General features: G+C 37.0%; 1 protein-coding gene across 21 annotated transcripts in view; it reads right to left on the reverse strand.

Moving 5' to 3' along the window:
- Positions 1-18,745, reverse strand: part of TTLL5 (tubulin tyrosine ligase like 5) — a 286,353-nt gene that overhangs the window by 207,317 nt on the left and 60,291 nt on the right. For 18 of the 21 annotated variants that reach the window (XR_005200287.1, XR_005200288.1, XR_005200289.1 and 15 more), the window contains exons 13-18: positions 14,386-14,467; positions 12,462-12,523; positions 11,205-11,299; positions 8,895-8,936; positions 1,359-1,472; positions 987-1,078 (exon numbers count right to left, since the gene is read on the reverse strand). Coding sequence is in view for 17 of the 21 variants with exons in the window: in XM_037738524.1 (XP_037594452.1) it covers positions 987-1,078; positions 1,359-1,472; positions 8,895-8,936; positions 11,205-11,299; positions 12,462-12,523; positions 14,386-14,467 (487 nt within the window). In the remaining 4 variants the exon portion in view is untranslated. The remainder of the gene's footprint in view (positions 1-986; positions 1,079-1,358; positions 1,473-8,894; positions 8,937-11,204; positions 11,300-12,461; positions 12,524-14,385; positions 14,468-18,745) is intronic. The other 3 variants (XM_037738522.1, XM_037738520.1, XM_037738519.1) reach the window with 1 other exon arrangement.

Here is an 18,745-nt window from a genome sequence, read left to right on the forward strand (position 1 = left end):
AAAAAAAAAAAAAAAGGAAATCAGTTGTAAAGAGATAATTCTAAAAGCAGGATGAGAAAAAAAGCCATTATGCATAGAAGAAGAAATATAACTGCTGTATGATTCTCATCAGAAAAATGCAAGCCTAAAAACGACGAAAAGACATTTTAAAGGTGCTGGAAATTGTACACAAATGGTCATAGTGGCTTTCTTCAAAAGAGCCCAAAACTGGACACAACCCAAATGTTCTACAATAGATTTGAGTGGTATATTCTGGTGTATTCAACAAATTCTGGTATATTCAAACAATGAAATAGTGCATAATAATGAGGCATGAACTATTCTTCATAAACCAACATACACAAATATTAAAAACCCTAGGCTGAACAAAAGAGTCCAGATACAAAAAAGTACATACTGTATGATTCCATTTATGTGGAATTGTAGAAAAACTGTAATGATAGAAGGCAGATCATGATATCTGAAGCCCAGGGTCATGTGGAGGATTGAATAAAAAAGGGAATAAACTGGGCTATGAAGGTGATAGAAATATTTTATATCTCGATTGAGGTGGTAGCAGTGCCTAAACTGGTGCCGACCGTTGCCAAAATCATCTTCAAACTGTACACTTAAAATAGATGCACTTTACTGCACGTAAACTAGATCTCAATAAAACAATATATTGCTTAGACACACATACAGATAAAATATTTTTTTTTTCAAATCAAGGTAATGATAAACACAAAGTTTAGGAACATGTCTAACCCTGGGTTAGGAAGCTAGTTAGGAGGGAGTAGGGGATTAAAAGGGAGGAAATAATACACAGTTATATTGAATTACTGTCAATAATCTAGTTCTTGGGTTGGGTAATATTTGTCATGTTACAAGTAAACAAACCAGAATAAGAAAGACAGCTTTGTAGGGAGCAATGACAACAGTGAATCACGATTAATCTAATTCTATGGACCTGAGGTAAAGATTAAAAAAAAAAAAGGTAGTCACCTCACCCATATATTTCCCATGTCTCAGATGTAGGAAATATGCGAATAAATCCACCTCTCCGGTCATTTTCCTCCTTCACTCTCCGTAAAACTTTGATCTAGATGAAAAATAAGATAAAATGAGTATCTATTTTGAAAACTGGAATCCATGTGGCTATCGGACAAAGGAAGATAGTTAGGACCCAAGAATATGAAAGCAGCATGAAAGGAGAAATTAATTCCATTTAACATGTTCTTCCCTGAGAAAATACTTCTCCCACCTTGAATCTTTCTCTTTTCAATGTAAGACACGAGTTTGTCATAAATATTATGAATCACTCCATAATTTTTGCTAAACCCTGTTTTAACCCGCAAAGCCTAAAATGAATTTATCTTTACCTCCTCCATTGACAGACCAAGCACAGAACCACCCAACTTCCCTGGCCCTTTCTCCCGGGCTGAGCCCACGAGGTTTTTCATTTCTGCATCACTGGCTGAAAGCGGACGGGAACGCTAAAAAGAAGAAAATAAAAATAGTAAAAAAAAATTTTTTAATTTTTTTCATTATTCCTCATTTCCCTCTGTTCATTCCCTTAACATCATCTTTCCTAAGATATATAAGCTCAAATTCATTAATTACTTTCTGTAATTATCTTAGCCTGAAACCCTGGAAAACAGAAGAAAGCTAATAAACTCAAAGGCAAGAGGAGAAAACAGAATACTAAAAAAAAAAAACACTATGGGTTGAGAAAGAAAAGAGAAGAAAAAATGAGGTCCACGTGACTTTCTAAGCTAGTATTTAATCCAAACCTTGGTTTTAGAGCACATCTAATATTTCAAGGATATGGAAAAATCTGAAAATGCCTTCAACAGAAAAGTAAATGTGTATTTATTTCAGTGTATATTATTTTCAGCACAGGAGATGAAGAATTAAGAATTGAGACATAAGGCACAAAAACTAGGAACAATCTATTAACATCACAAATGAAAAAGTTGGGCTGTGAGATGTTTTACAATTTGAGTGGGAAATACCGAGATGAGAGTCATCACTGACACAGAAAAGAGCGTGGCCAAAGGTTATCACTGTGGTGGTTGAACTTCAAGAGGCCTGAAACACGAGTGACTACCTGGGGTACTCCAACAAGGCTGCCAAAGGGCCCCCGTTCACCACTGATCCCAGAAGAGGTGCTTGGCTATGTAATCAGCTTCTACATGATAATCAGGGAAATCATCGGAAAACACAAGTTTCAAGTGAATTTTGATTTTATGTGAGTGGAGAAACAGAAAGGTAAAAAAGGAAGTCCATATAAAAGCATGATAATATATTACTACTAAAACTAATGAAGTGACAGACAAAAATAAGACAAATCTGCCAAGTAGAAAGAGTAAGAAAGAATTCACCCACTATGGGTGCAAACTGTCCTCTTAATTCTTAGAAGTAATTTCAATCAGAGAGCAGCAGCCCCACTGTCAGGAGATATTATTTGTCTTTCTCTATTTGTAGAATATCTATTCAAAGGCATTTTGGTAACTAACTTTTGGCCTTTTTAGCAATATCTGTTGTTATGGAATGAATGTTTGTGTCTCTCAGAATTTCTCATGTTAAAGTCCTAATCTCCAATATGATAGCATTTGGAGATGGAGCTTTCGGAAGGTAATTAAAGTTAGAAGTCATGAGAGTAGGGCCCTGGTGTAATGGGATTAGTGTCCTTATAAGACGAGATGCCAGAGAATTTGATCTCCCTCTCTCTTCCCCAGCCCCAGCCAGTGTGTGCACAAAGAAGAGGCTATGTGAGCATACAACAAAATGGAAACCTATAAGCCAATTTTAAAAAGCTTTAGAATGAAACCTACCTTGACCAGCACCTTGATCTTGGACTTCTCAGCCTTCAGACTGTGAGAAATAAATTTCTGTTGTTTAAGCCACCCAGGCTATGGCATTTTGTTATGGCAGCCTGAACAGACTAATATACTCATGTACACAAATAGCCAACCATGAATGGTTTTATCTTTGGATACAACAGAGACCAACTAACCAATCTTCAAAGCTAGTATGGGAGTTATAAAAGCTATATTTTCTGATAGGAAACTCCATGACGGATACCTATATCAAGAAAAACCATGCAATCAACAGATGTAAGCAACATGTGAAGTGCAGAAGCTTTTACTGTGGTGTCTTCAACATCCAGAACAATACATTATACTTGGCATGAAGTAAATCAAGAAGTATTTGTTAAACAAATAAATACGTGGAAGTGCTGACACCAATCATGGTTAGAATTGAACTCTGCAGAAGGATTTTGGGAAATAGTTTTACTTCCTCAATCTCTGGGAATACATTAAACAGTAGATGTTAAAATGAGAGGGTTTACAGGTTTATATATTATTTGTATAAATAATGTAACCATTGTTTTAAAATCTTTAAAAAGTGTGAACACTTATTTAATGTATAATTTGGAAAAGCCAAAAATATTAAATGGATCGTTTGAGGGCTTTTCTCGTGATCACACACTACTTACTGTTTGCCAAAAAATACTTATCTAGTTCACCCATGATAGCATGTTTCTGATCATAAAGCCACTGGCAAAGCTGGGCACAGTGGCTCACACTTGCAATCTCAGCACTTTAGGAGGCCAAGACAGGCAGATCACCTAAGGTCAGAAGATAGAGATCATCCTGACCAACATGGTGAAACCCCTTCTCTACTCAAAATACAAAATTATCTGGGCATGGTGGCACATGCATGTGATCTCAGCTACTCAGAGGCTGAGACAAGAGAATTGCTTGAACACTGGAGGTGGACGTTGCAGTGAGCCTAGATTGCACCATTGTACTCCAGCCTGGGCAACAAGAGCAAAACTCCATCTCAAAAATAAAACAATAAAGCCACTGGCAGTTTGTCCCCTAAAGTTAAGTAGCTTTCTTGCATGATACTATTTCAAATTACATAAAGAGATAGTAAGCAATAAGCATTCATTTAAATAATAAAAATAAGCATTTTTATCAAGCTTTTAAGAACAGAAAGAATGTTACTTCGAAGGTTGATAAGCTAAAAGCTACATTAACTAAAAGTATTTAAAGAAAAAGTTATTAACTATTAAACAGATTTAAGGAATGCATGGGTGTATTTAAAAGAACAAGGGTCAAATCACTATTGAACAACATCTAATGAGAAACCCCCAATTCTTGGGTGCTTTTTAAAATAATTTTTAATATTCCTGGCTTCTAGAAATTGAGATAATGATGTTGTAACCTTCTCCTACTAACCTCATGTGGTTCCTGTAACCAATGAATTAGCACCCCAAACTCTTAAACTTCTCTGCCAATCACTTTCAAAGAGTTGTCTCCCATACACAGTCACAACCACTCCGTTGTTAAGCCTACAATTCCAGGTCTAGCTACTGTGTACATATGTGTGAACTGTTCGGGGTCGGGTAGAGGCATGTAGAAATTCAGGTCTGTGCTTCTAGGTTGGGTATTTGAGAGCTTTGAGAAAGGAATAAATGTGACCTGAATTATAGTCACAGGTGAAAGAAAAGGCAGAGAAAGAGAGAAGGGAAGAAGAAAGGATAAGATGGACAGAAAAAAGAAAAGAAATGCTTATGAGTGTCGAGGAGACACACTTGGAGATTAAATACAAAGGTAAAAAAAGGAATCAGAATGATTTGAAAGGCCATCGAGAGTATTACAAACAAAGGCAAAACAGTCCAAATGCAAGTCATTCTGTAGCTTTGCCTTTGGGCACAACAGCTACATCCTCTGGATAGCAGATATAATAAATCCACATATTCCCATGGGTTGACTGAATGTACTTAGGAAATAAGGCTCCTCTGAACTTAGAGAGGAGAACCACTGCCTCTGGCTAAAAGATACATGATTTAAATATCCAGTCCTCAGATAAATTTTAAACTGTCAAATAACTGTCAGGTTAAGAATTCTGCCATGCAACATGCACCAAAGATAAATTTATCAATAGTACAACTTATGATTCAGAAATCTACCCAAAGAAGAAACCTTACATATCTAACCATCATTGCTAAGGAACAACTGACTGAGAATGTGAAATTATTGAGACAAGGAACCACCAGTCTTCACTCAGACAAAGAAGTAAGAAACAGATGCTGAATCAGAAACTGATTCTCAGCCTAAAAAAAGCTGGCAAGTACCAGTGATGAGAAGAACTTGACAAAATGTAGAATGGAGAAAAATGGCAAGATATCCTAAAAATATATCATAATTGAGGGGCAAAAATAAAATTTGTTTGACAGAGAACACATGCAAAGAATAAAAATTTCTCAATGCAGTTTTACGAATTTTGGAATTCTTCATTAAAAGCAAAGGAACTAGAAATAGCTCAATTTATATGTGATACATTTTACCATCTAAAAAACCAAGGTAAAATCAAGTTTAAAGGCAAAATGAATTAATGCTATCGAATGAAAGAAAATAAATGGACAAGACCACATTATCAATAAATCTGAGTGGAAATGGACCAAAAAAAAGGCTTCTAAGAGAACATTTAAACATAATCATAATCAGTGTATACTTTGAAATTGGGCAGGGAATAAGTAGGCTTATATAACAGTAAAAAATAAAGTAAAATAAAATAAAAAGAATTATGTAACACCTAGAAATCTGGAATAAATGTAAGCCAGCAGGTCTGAGAGACATGCATTTTGTTATTAAGGAAAACGGCTTTAAAAACAAACAAACAAAACTTACCAAACCACTTAAAATTACATCTGAAAAATCATGAAGAACTGAGGAAGTACCAGATTAGAAAAACACCAAATGAGGTACTAATCTTCAAAAATGTAAGAAGTATGCTCCTGGTGGTTAATGCCTGGTAAATCTAACTTGAATCCCTAGTAAAATAATGAAACAAATATTAAAAGGAAAAAAATCCCTAATAATTTAGAGGATGGGGGCTCATAAAGAATAGTACGAAGAATGCTTTACAGTATTTATTTTAAAGCATGCTTTAAAAGTTTGATTTTTAGGACAAGAGCTTTAAAAGGGGAGCTATAGCAATATATTTAATGTCTTTGGATTTTAGAGAAGCATTTGAGAAAATTTTATAACATTTTTATTCTAAATTATATATCAAGGGTTACTGCCAGAATATAACACATCAACAAAAACTAAAAACAGTGTAACTGTAAGATAAAGTAAACAGCAATGAATCAAGTTAGGAAGGGATTTCTAAAATGGGTATTAACTAAGCTCTGTTTAAAATTTTCATTAATGTCTGGAAGGAAAAATAAACAAAACAGCATTTTTGGATGATAGCAAATGTGAAAAACATGACTACAAACAGGTGAACATCAAAGTAACGAGATCTTCACAATGGGAAAATCAAGATGCAAAAGTGTGAAGGGGAGTAAATCTTCTTAGTATAAACTACATGTCTAGCATTTATCCTGAATATTTTATCTATGTTTTATCATTTCTTTCTCACCATAACTCTATGTATAAATTATTGTCCCCATTTGACAGATATGGAATTGAGCCTCAGAAAGGTAAGAGAACTTGCCCAAATATCTAATTACTAGTTATTAGAAGAGCTCAAATTTGAATTCAGGTCTATCTGACTGAAAAGGTACATGTTTTTTCCATAATACCATGCAATACAATTTCTGGTGAGTGGAAAATCTGAACCATAGACATTAAAGAGAAGGGAGAAACATAGATAGAGAAAATGGATTAAAAAGGAAAAGGCAGACAAAGGACAAAGAACTAAAGAATTCACAATCTGACAGCAACAGAAAAAGAAAGCTTGACACAATCTTACTGGTCAGAACAGAGAATTTTTTTTTTTAACTTGGCTCCAATGAAAATACTGTGAAGTTAAGAGTGCTTCGTTAACAGAAAGACAATGACAAAATAGAACACTGCAAAGAACAGTAAGAGTCCAAGAATTCAACACGTATAAAGCTGGCTGAATAAAGTCAGAAAGCCTTTATGTCACATTCAAATACATTACTACTAAAGAGAGGTATTGCTCTCCAACAAAGCTATTATAACCCATGGTAATCCAAGCAATGCAACTAGATGTAATGGAATTAAACTGATAACGAGAAATTAAGATTAGAATTACATATCAAAGGCCGGGCATGGTAGCTCATGCCTGCAATCCCAGCACTTTGGGAAGGCCAAGGTGGGCAAATGGCTTGAGCTCAGAGGTTCCAGATCAGCCCGGGTAACAAGGCAAAACCCTCAATTCTACCAAAAACACAAAAAATTAGCCAGGCGTAGTGGTGTGCACGTGTAGTCCCAGCCACTTAGGAGGCTGAGGTGGGAGGACCACCTGAGCCCAAGAAGTCCAGGCTGTAGTGAGCTGTGATAGTGCCACTGCACTCCAGTCTGGGTGACGAAGTGACACCCTGTCTCAAATAAATAAATAAAAATAAAATAGAATTACATTTCAAAGACACTTCTTTAGAGTCAAACGCCAAAGACTATAAAAGAGTACTCATTTCTTAACGTACTCCTATCAGTAGATTAGTTCCAGGGATATTTAGAATATAAGCTCTTTGCCGGGCACGGTGGCTCAAGCCTGTAATCCCAGCACTTTGGGAGGCCGAGGCGGGTGGATCACGAGGTCAAGAGATCGAGACCATCCTGGTCAATATGGTGAAACCCCGTCTCTACTAAAAATACAAAAAATTAGCTGGGCATGGTGGCACGTGCCTGTAATCCCAACTACTCAGGAGGCTGAGGCAGGAGAATTGCCTGAACCCAGGAGGCGGAGGTTGCGGTGAGCCGAGATCGCACCATTGCACTCCAGCCTGGGTAACAAGAGCGAAACTCCGTCTCAAAAAAAAAAAAAAAAAAAAAAAAGAATATAAGCTCTTTGAAGTCAACAGCCTTATTTTGTTTTGTTTTTTTTGCCACGGGTAGCAGCTAGCATACTTAGGTATTTACTAAATATAAAACACTACATATTATAGAGTTTCAAATTCTACCAACTAAGTACCAAAATTCATACTACAGAACCACATTAATCAGTTACTAAATATTAGACAAGGCATCCAGTAAGTTATTTTTTATTTCTTGCTTTCACATAAACCATATAAATCACTTTATCAGAAATAGTAGCTAAGAAAGTTACAAGTCAAGCATTCAAGCTTACCAGAAATTGCATCAGAGAGTACAAATGCCAAAATAAATATACTGGAGCTTTTTGCTAAAAAATAGTTGCAGTGACACGTTTATATATGAGGGTATCTATAACCCTCATACCAAAGCATCAAATAGCAGGCATAGGACTCCCACTGCTGGCCTATTACTTCAAAAAGAATTTTTTAAATCTGTGCAGAAGAAAGCGATGGTTAATCTCAAATACTGCTAACAGAAACAGTAAGAAAGCAAATGTTGATCATTCAGAATCTTCAGAAAGGAAGATGTTTGCATTTCAAAGGTAGCATCTGGGACACTATTATGGCAAAGCTTCTAAGATGTGTAAACTGCAAATCACTACATATTTGAAATGTCACCTATTAAGAAACTCTACAGCCCAACACCCAATGTGAAAACATTTCCAGTATTAAGCTATAGGCAACAGTATGTTTCGTAAGATGTCTGGAAAAAAAATGAAGTTCATTTGTGAACTACAAAATTTCCTTCCTGGAATATTCTGGTCAAAGAGACAGATATGCCAGTAAGCCCCTGTTCATTGTTTAAATTCAACTGCCTCCATCGCAGTATAATCACTATCAGGAAAAGAGGATCCCTAAGTTCCTGCATCCTCTACTCTTATATTCTATAACCAAAAAGACTTCTATGCATTTATTTTCATTTATGTTATTAAACTGTACAAACAAACAAAAAACAGGTACATAAAGTATGTACCATGAAAAACTAAAGCTAAAAAACTTTCCATTTGGAGAATGAAAATAAAATTTGAATGACGTCTCCAAAAGATCTAGAACTTACCTGCTTGGCCCTTGATGACTGTAACTGTGCAGATACTGGACGCTATAAAAGACAGAAAAATGGAATAAAGCCTTATCTTCTCCTAACATGCCTACATTTTCCATCTCCTAGATCTATGATATAAAAGAGGAAAAACAATCTCCAAGCAGAAACCACAGCAAGAGTCCTACACTTGGTAGTTGGAATGTTAGAACATTTATAATCTTTCATTATACTGCTTTCTCCTATGCCATACATATTCCAGCTTCAACTTCTCACTGCTGAGGGCACAATTTTACTGCCAGATAATGAAGACCCTGAAGTCAACTAGTCCACCTGACAAACTGGTTTCACACACTACACATAACAAATCTACAGTTCCTTTAGCCTTTATATAAGTGTCCTGTAGGCTGCTTATGGATGAAATCATGCCATTACCTACCAGTTGGCAAAACAAGCATTGAATAGATTTTCTAGAGTTTGCAAAGAGTTGCCAAAAAAGCTAACAGGCAACCTAAGAAAAAGGATCCATTCATCCAAGGTTGGCAATACAGCTACCTCTAGAAGTGAAACTTGGCAGAAACTGTGTTAAAGCTGCACAGAAACGTTCATGCTCCTTTATACATAATCCTGTGGTTCTTGCCACAGATACTGCAGGAAACAATTTACAAAGGAATGTGATTGTCTAAATTAAGTTTTCCTAGTACACCTAGGTTAATCCTCTACTTTTTCTTATTAAAAATTAAAGAAAACCCTTTGATCTGTGATACTGCACTGATCAAGTATAACCCTGGTAACTGATTTTATATCTAATCCAAGATAATAGCCCTTAAAATACAGTACACCCTGTTCCACATCCCAACACTAATTAGAGAGTAATTCTACAGCATGGGGTCACAGATAGGCAAAGACTGAATCCAGCTCAGAGACATATTATGCTTGGCCTGCAAAGTATTGTTTCTAATGAACTAGCTGCCAATATTTAAAGTAAGATTTCTGATTTCTCTTGACAATAGGAAGATCGCGTAACACCTGGCCCACACTTATGCATGACAGTAATTGGCTGGAGCACATTAGTAAAACAGCCACCCCTTTCAGATGAGGTGTGCACTCTCTAGTTTACCTCAGTCACATCACTCTTAGCTGTATTATACCTGCCTCTATTTACTCATTTATATTACCTGCCTGAAGGCCCTCTAGGCGTTTGAGTTTGAAAGCCCTGTTCTAATAAAAAATTATCTGAATAAATAATAGTATATGAGTTTGGCAAACAGAAAATAGCACTACTGCAAATGAGACCAGCAAGCAAAAGGAACAAGAGGAGGAATGGGAGTAGAAGAAGGGAGGAAAAAAGGGGGGAGTCGAGGGTTAAAGTGTAGTTGGGGCAGGGATAAAAAGAGAGAAGAAAAGGAAAGAGAAGATGGGGAGCAGGAAGAAAAAGCTGCTTATGCCTTCAAAAAGCCTACAATCTGGCAGAGGAGTACAGGACAATTTAAAAGCAACAAATCAACAAACGCAAAACAATGTACTATAGAACAAGTGAATAATATTAAAATGAAAAGTAAAGGTCATGATGAATTTAATAAGAAAAGACTTCCAAAATGTCTGAGCAGGCAAAGTAATCGAACCAGATGGGAAGAGAAGAGAAAGGTGGGTTTTTTTTAAATAAGAAGAAATGTTAAAGGCCAAGAAACAAAAGTGGAAAATTAGCAGAGTCAAAATAGGCAGGGACTGACAAGATGATGGAATGAGTAAACAGAAGGATTGGCTGATTGGTTTAACTGGAACAAAAATGCAGAGTACACAAAAACTGAAGCAGTGCTTCATCAAATGATATTTTAGACATGTATAAGTTTCTTTGGGCTTTTACCTCATTTAGCCTCAATCAATAACTCATGATCATGGAGGGTCCGAGGAGAATTACTTGTAGAGAAGATACTATTTCAAGAAAGCATCTTCTTTACAAAGCTAGTCTGAAGACCGGAAAGAACACAGTAATGACTAAGAATTAGTAGGCTTCTCTGTGCTTTGTTTCTGAGCACATCAATCTGAGGTGGAAAAAGGTGATTTTTAAAAACAGAGAGAAGGAAGATAATGAAAAAAAGAAGCCAAGATAAAAGACAAAACAAAAAACAGGAAGTAAGTTTGTCGGAAAACATTTAAAGCACAAGCTGTTAGCCACAGCTGAATACAACTGCCTCCTATCTAAAGTGATCCCCAAATTCTCCTGCTCTAAGTGACCTCATCCACAGTACTTCAGCTCCCTCAGTTATATCAGCTGCCACTTCCCAGTAAGCTGCCTTCAGGCTCCCTGCTGTGGAATTTGCTTACCTGAGGTTTCTGGAAAGGGTTTCGCCTGGAAGACTCAAAGGTGGGATAAACTGGCCGGGCTGATGCTCGCTGGGCAGGATCTTGGCACACAAATCCTGAATGGGGAATGGGCAACATTAAAACCTGCCATTTTCTAAGAAATTAGCAGGTCTGACTACACCTTTTCTTTAGATATACAGACTCAGTTTCACTGTCATAAATATTACAGAGATCTAACCTCAGGAGGGTAACGCACAACTCTCGCACACACATACTCTGATTGAACTCCGAACCACCATAATTAGAGAGAACAAGAAAAGGGAAATATGCAGATAAATTAACCTTGCTGGTTGGGTAGCTGAAATGTGATTCTGAGTGAGAAAGAGATGTAGATTTTTGATGAACCTAAAAACAACCGTAAATCACCACTTTAAAACACACGGTTGTTAATAAAAACAAGTTACTTTAAAGTGGCTACCTGGATGATGACTGGAAAATAAAGTTATTTTTACAGGGAAAATCCAAAAGCAAGTTAACAGTCTTGTCTTGTTACATGATCTACTGCTGGAAATGCAGAAGGTGGTCTATTGGCAACTTTCAAAATGGGCTTTGTAGATTATCTACAGCTTTGGAAATTGGACTTCGGCTAATTTCACTTTCTTCCTAAAAAGAAGCAGATTCCCATCCAAAGAGAATAGAGTAGCTAAGTTTTACAGCATTTGCTGGTACATCAGGTACTAGCTCATCGCAAATATATTTTATTAAGTCTTTTTATAGTTCTTAAAAAAACAACAAACCCACAAAATACCCACCTGACTGCTCATCTCCATTTCAAAGTTTTGGCTTATCTACTCAAAATGGGATTTCTTCTTTGGGCTGCTTTGGCTATAACTACTACAGAAGGGATCACATTGAGACCAGTAGAGACTGTCTAGCAGAAATATAGCCAGTCTCCTTTGTAAGGAGGCTTCTTCAGTGGGTTTTAATTTCCCAGCTTGGAGATAAAATACACTTTCTCCAGATCTTTGCTAATTCTCTTTCTCAGCTCATAATTCCTGTGCCCCAGGTCTCAGCCTTAGTTGCGGTTCAGCCTCAGGACAGGATGGAGCCAAGGGGAGTAGAAACATATAAACATTTCCCTGAAAATATAATTTTTTTTAGTACAAAACATTCAGCATGGCTTAGGAACTGCCAGTTGGCAAAATCTATGGAGTCTGACAAAATGGACACTCCGGTTAATTTTTATATCAGTCCAGTTCAGAAAACACTACTACTCACCTACAACAGTGAACATATCTGAAATCATACTGGCTTTAATCTTTAGGTCCAGAGGTGCATCACTAACAGAAACAAAGAAAGAAAAGAGCAATTGATAAGTGTGTAGGTTAAAAGGATAGCCACCCTCTAATGGGCCCCAATATGGCAAAGTTTCCAAATGTCAATGAAGAGCAACACATAAAGCCCATAAAATCCATGGGGTGGGGAATCTGTGCACAAATATGAGAAATGAAATCCTGGTGTTCAGTTTGTCCTCTGTAATGCAAACCCAGTACCACGCATTGATTCTCTAACATGCAATTTTTTTTATACCAGAAGGCCTTGTGCAATTCAAATTTTGCAGAAGTCAAGAATACTGCTTCATTAAAACTGTGGATTTTAGAGGTTCAGACTTTCAGTACGCTCTTTTATGAGTGTGCCCACCGTTCAAATTACTTTTCACTGCTGTAACAGTCAAGTCACATTCACAGGCAAGAGAAGCAACTTTGTACTTTTTTAAGTCTTTATTTTCTGCTCTAAAACAACCTTCTTAGGCTTGCAGGCTTGCAAATAGGGCAAAAAAACAAAACAAAACAAAACAAGTCATACCAAAATCTCACCAAATGATACAGCAGAAACCCACATGAAAACAAAAGCAAGATGGACCAAAAGCAAGAAGCCTCCCTGTGGCAGTGACTGCCACACTGGCTTCAGCGTTGAGGTGTTCCTCCATGAACCAAACGGCTCTGCCTGCTATACTCAGTGCCTCATTCTGGGGATTTCTAACTTCTGAAGTATAGTATAATACACTTTACTGTGCAATCTGCAAAAGGCTGACTTGACGAAAGTTGCATAACACCTGAAGCATCTGTAATATCTAGCTCTACACCTTACTACGGAGGTTAAGCCAAACTCCCACTCCAAAAGTAGTCAATCTGTCTTTATTTGATTACTTGGCACTTTGCCAGTATCTCTCATCCTTAAAAAGTCAGCAGCTGGGTGGTCTCTGGCATAAACCTCTGGAGTTCTCTGTTTAGAGAAGTATACAGTGAACAGAAATTCTGGCTGTAGCTCCAAATATAATAATAATCTTCTCTGGTATTGAAAAATATGTTTCTTTTCTTCTTCTAAACAATAGGTTAGTTAATAAAAATTTTAAGTTGTTTGAAGTTTTTGACTTTAAACTTGGATGACTTTAAACATCGGACAGGGTAAAAGCACCACATATTATCTACATGGCCCTAGATCCAGCTTTATATCTTTTTTTTTTTTTGAGGCGGAGTTTCACTCACGTTACCCAGGCTGGAGTGCAATGGCGCGATCTCGGCTCACCGCAACCTCCGCCTCCTGGGTTCAGGCAATTCTCCTGCCTCAGCCTCCCGAGTAGCTGGGATTACAGGCACACGCCACCATGCCCAGCTAATTTTTGTATTTTTAGTAGAGACGGGGTTTCACCATGTTGACCAGGATGGTCTCGATCTCTTGACCTTGTGATCCACCCACCTCGGCCTCCCAAAGTGCTGGAATTATAGGCTTGAGCCACCGCGCCCGGCCCCAGCTTTGTATCTTTATAGTATATGTGGATTTGAACCCATAAAGCTTTTGGTAATGAACGAAATATAATACCTTACATATTTCCTTAGCCTTAACAGAACACCTACTATTAAAAAAAAATCCAGGGATAAAAATGAATGTAAGAATCATCCCTTAGAAGCCTAATAAGCAGGAATCATGTAATTGTAAATTGACTAGGAAGACAAAGATCCATGATTCCCATATAAACTTTGATATTATGCCATAAACCAACTAATTTAAGAAAGTCTGGTTATCTCTAATAACTAGGAAAAAAAAATAATCGTCTAGTACCAAGAGAAATGACTCCAAAAAAAGTGTTTTAAATATTTCTTGAAGGTTTGTCCTTTTCTAGTAGATGGAACTGACTTACCAGGCCAAAGAAGGAGAGAGATTCACTTCCAACAACCATGGCTTCAGAGTAGAATCTATGAGCACGTCAAAGCCATAGAGTTCTAGAAATACAATACAAGACAATACACAAAATCATTTTCCATGTCACGACCACACAAAGATCTAAAAGATTCAATCTGATCAACTCCCAGGCCTAGAAACTCACTGAGTATAAGCAGTAAGTGGAAGTAGAAACAGAGAATCTTTCAAGAATCTTCCAAGTATCTTTCAAGTTCAAAAGAAATTAATCAAGTTCTAGGATAATAAGAAAACAATGCTATACAATTCCACTGTTTTTATCATGACTGTCTATTGATGTTCCTAAGTCCTACGTAGAAAGTGACCTGACTCTAGAATAGTTAACTAATATGATTGTGCTGTGCTTACGGGCAAAAGAAAAAAAATGGAAAATAGAATGAAATAAGCGCAACCAACACCAATGCTGCTTTAGGCCTGCTCTGAATACCCCTCCCTCAACCCCTCCCTGCCAACTCTGAACATAGAAACATCTCCTGAAGTCATTTCTCTAGAATCCTGCCATCACATTTTCTTAAACCAAGATATTGTTTTTGCAACCTAGGTGAAGAAGACATCTAAATGTATTTATTCTTTCCCCTCTCCTAGAGTTTCAATTTCCCTTTGAAGACAGAAAATAAAACACACTGCCCCAACAAGAACCAAAAGACAGGAAAGGAGAAAGCCAGTGGTAGCAGAGCCCAGGTGTGACAAGCTATCTTGCACAACTAACATTATTTAAGGGTGGGGGCCAGAGATCAAGTTTTTGGATTCTGTATTGATTCTCTTCTTCTACCTTTCCAACTGTTGCAAAGAGAAAGCAAGACTCAGGAGCAGGTTTTCCTTCCAGAATGCCTAGTGTCATTTAACAAGTTCAGGTATGAAAGGTTAACTATGGAACCCTTCATATTATTATTAATGAGAACTTCTCTACAAAAATCACAGAAGTGTACAGTCCTTTGTGTGTGTGTGTGTGTGTGTGTGTGTGTGTGTGTGTGTGTATACACACATATACAAATACATATAAAACATCACTCCTAAACATCCCATCCTGTGACCCTCAAAAAAACTGCTTATGTTTTTTCTCTAGGAATAAACACTACCACACTATCTTCCTTACTGTCTGATCAGAGGTCACTGGCCAGACCTCACACCCACAGAACACAACCAAGTATTTTCCAGAAATTAATTCTGATACAAATTTCCTTGCTATAAGAAGGACTTTAAAAATTTCTCAATACTCTCAGAAAACAGAAAAATAGACCCTAAAAAGATGGCCCAAAAAAACTCTTCTAGAACACAGGAAGTCTGAAGTTACATGAGGTATTAAGAATTCTAGAATGGGAATCTGGAGACCTAGTTGTCCCCATAATTCTACATCATGTCTACATGATTCTACTGGAACTTGGGGAAACCATTTTTCTCTCTGAGATTTCTTGAGCACCCTTTGATTTCCTTTGGCCTCTTTATTAATCACTGTTTGTCAATATCTACATGCTATTTACATATATATGGCAGTAAGAACTCAGACATGCATATTCTAAGATCTTCTAGGGAGAAGTTTCCATGAATGAGTTGACTTCCATAGTAATTATACGGGATTCCATTTAATTTGCAGAGATCATCACAAACTATACTAGAGTTTGAGACGGGATTCCCCTTCAAGTAACTATACAAAATTTGTATATTATCTATACTTTAAAATGTAAAGAAACAGAAGAGATTTCACCTATCTTCTTTTGGTAATGAATTCATAGCTTTTAACAGCTAATACATTCTTCTGAATAGCTGATCTTATCTTCAGTAATCTTGTAAAATATTGCCCCTTTAACCTGAGAAAAATCATTTTTGATATAGCACTAAATAAGGCATTTAAAAGGAAAATCTACTTGTAAAATCTGCAAGTCCACATTAACATTTTATATAAGCAAGAAAGACTATAATATCTGATTGAAGAAAAATAACATTCTATTCATTGTTTAAAAGCTGAAGCACAGGATTCAACTGTTTCATAAAGTGGTAATATTAATAATAGTAAGAAGAACAGGGTAAAAATAATGATTGATGCACATAGTGATCAGGTTTGCAGAATCAGCTACAAATGAAGATATATTCAAATCAGACTAACAATCAATGAAACCCACTATTTAAATATCCTGCATTAAGCAGCTACACATTTGCTTAACCATTTCCCCAAATCAGAGGCAAATTCCAAGAATCTCAGTTGACAGGCTGAGAACCAATATTTTGGGAAATATGAGGGAAGAAAATGACCTAGAGAGAAAACACCCTTTACAGAGCTAAATTAATTTTCATTTGGATGACTAAATCCTGTTAATGCTAAATAACCTCTATGGAAAGGGTACCCAAACTAAAAAAATCAAGCCTCAAATCTAACTACATCTTTACATGTACCAGTCTTGGACTTACTATCATTTAAGAGTTGAGGAAGAAATATATACCAGTATGTGACAGCATTATAACATAGTGCAAAACCCAGTTCACCTCAAAGGCTGGCATTAGGGAGAGGAATGGGATGGAAAGATAGCCTCTGTATAAGGCTTTCCTCTTTGAACATGATCAATTCAGCTTAAGAAAAATAATTTGGGTCCCTGGCAGGCTACTAGAGTCTTCATAAGAAACTTTTAAACTTATGATTAGTATTTGGTATTTTCTATGGACATTATAAAGATTTTTAAAGAGGTAGGTTGTGCTAAGCATAATAAACTTCCTTATCTTTTAATGTTGTGTGTTTTGGCAGCAGTAACGAGAATTTCAAAAATTCAGTACCCACAATGAGACACACCAGCGTTCCTGTCATGAATGGGTACAAGCAAGCTGGGCTTTTCCAGTTCTGAGAGCTCCTCTCTTTTTGTTTCTCTGTGTTGTCTTTATTATGACAGAAAAGCAACTATTTTCAAAGGACTATTGCTATGCCTTATGGAACATTTCCCCAGGACAATTTTCCTCAGTAAAAAATATTACCTTCAGCCCCAAACCAAAGCAAACTTAGCTCCCTACCTCTTTAATACAGTTCCTTGAAAAAGCAATCTACACTTAGCAATCTGAACTTCTTAATATCTGTTTATTCCCAGCCCATAGGAACTTGCTTCTGCTCTTACTCTAATAACTGACTATCCTCAATATGATCACCAAAGACTACCTTATTGCTCAGCCCAAATATCTGAAACTGATGACCATCCCTCGCTTATTGGAGCTTTCTTCTCCCTTGGGTTCCAGGACACTGCTCTCTTCTGATTTTCCTCCTCCTTTCCTTCCTTCTCTTCTATCCAGATATTCAATGGTAGGTTTGCTCAGGGTGACATTCTCAGGTATCCTTTCTTCTCAATTCTACTTTTCTCCTTAGGCAATCTCATGTATTCTCCTGGCCACAATTAATATGATGATAATGATGATATTCAAATCACATCTTTAGCCAAGTGTCTTCTGGACACCAAATCGATAATTCAAATTTCCTTCTGGACATGTTCACTAGGGTATTCCATAGGCATTCAGCACTCAACAAAATAGCCCTTGTTTTCTTTCCCCAAAACTATTTGGTTTGCTATTATTCTTTATCTTGGAGAATGGTATCCCCATCCACCAGACTCCAAACTAGAAACACTCTTCTACCACCTCCCAAATATAAGATATCACCAAATCTCTATCTCTCTTTCTTTGTCTTCAATCTTTCTCTTTAATTTCTCTCTCTCTCTCTCTTTTTTCTTTTTTTTAGCGAGTTTCACTCTTGTCTCCCAGGCTAGAGTGCAATGGCGAGATCTTGGCTTACCGCAACCTCCACCTTCCAGGTTCAAGCGATACTCCTGCCTCAGACTCCCAAGTACCTGTGATTACAAACAGGAGCCACCATGCCTGGCTAATTTCGTATTTTTAATAGAGATGGAGTTTCTACATGTTAGCCAGGCTGGTCTCAATCTCCTGACCTCAGGTGATCCACTCGGCTCAGCCTCCCAAAGTGCTGGTATTACAGGCGTGAGCCACCACGCCCAGCCAGTTTCTTTCTCTTTAATCTTCTCTATTCCCTTTTGTGGTATAATTTACATATGATTGAAATGGTTAGATCTACATGTACAACTTGACAAGTTTTGATAATTGGACATTCCCATGTAACGCACACGCCCATCAACCCACACAGAATGTTTCCATCACCCGCAAAAGGATCCATTGTACTGTTTCCTGGTAAGTACCCTGCCCTCTCCCCCATCGCTGACAACTACTAGTCTTATTCCTTTCACCATAGATTAGTTTTGCTTATTGTAGAATTCCATATAAATGGAATCATATGGTATATACTCTTTTACTCT

The sequence above is a fragment of the Cebus imitator genome, unplaced genomic scaffold (genome assembly GCF_001604975.1).
Source record: "Cebus imitator isolate Cc_AM_T3 unplaced genomic scaffold, Cebus_imitator-1.0 Scaffold54, whole genome shotgun sequence".
NCBI lineage: Eukaryota > Metazoa > Chordata > Mammalia > Primates > Cebidae > Cebus > Cebus imitator.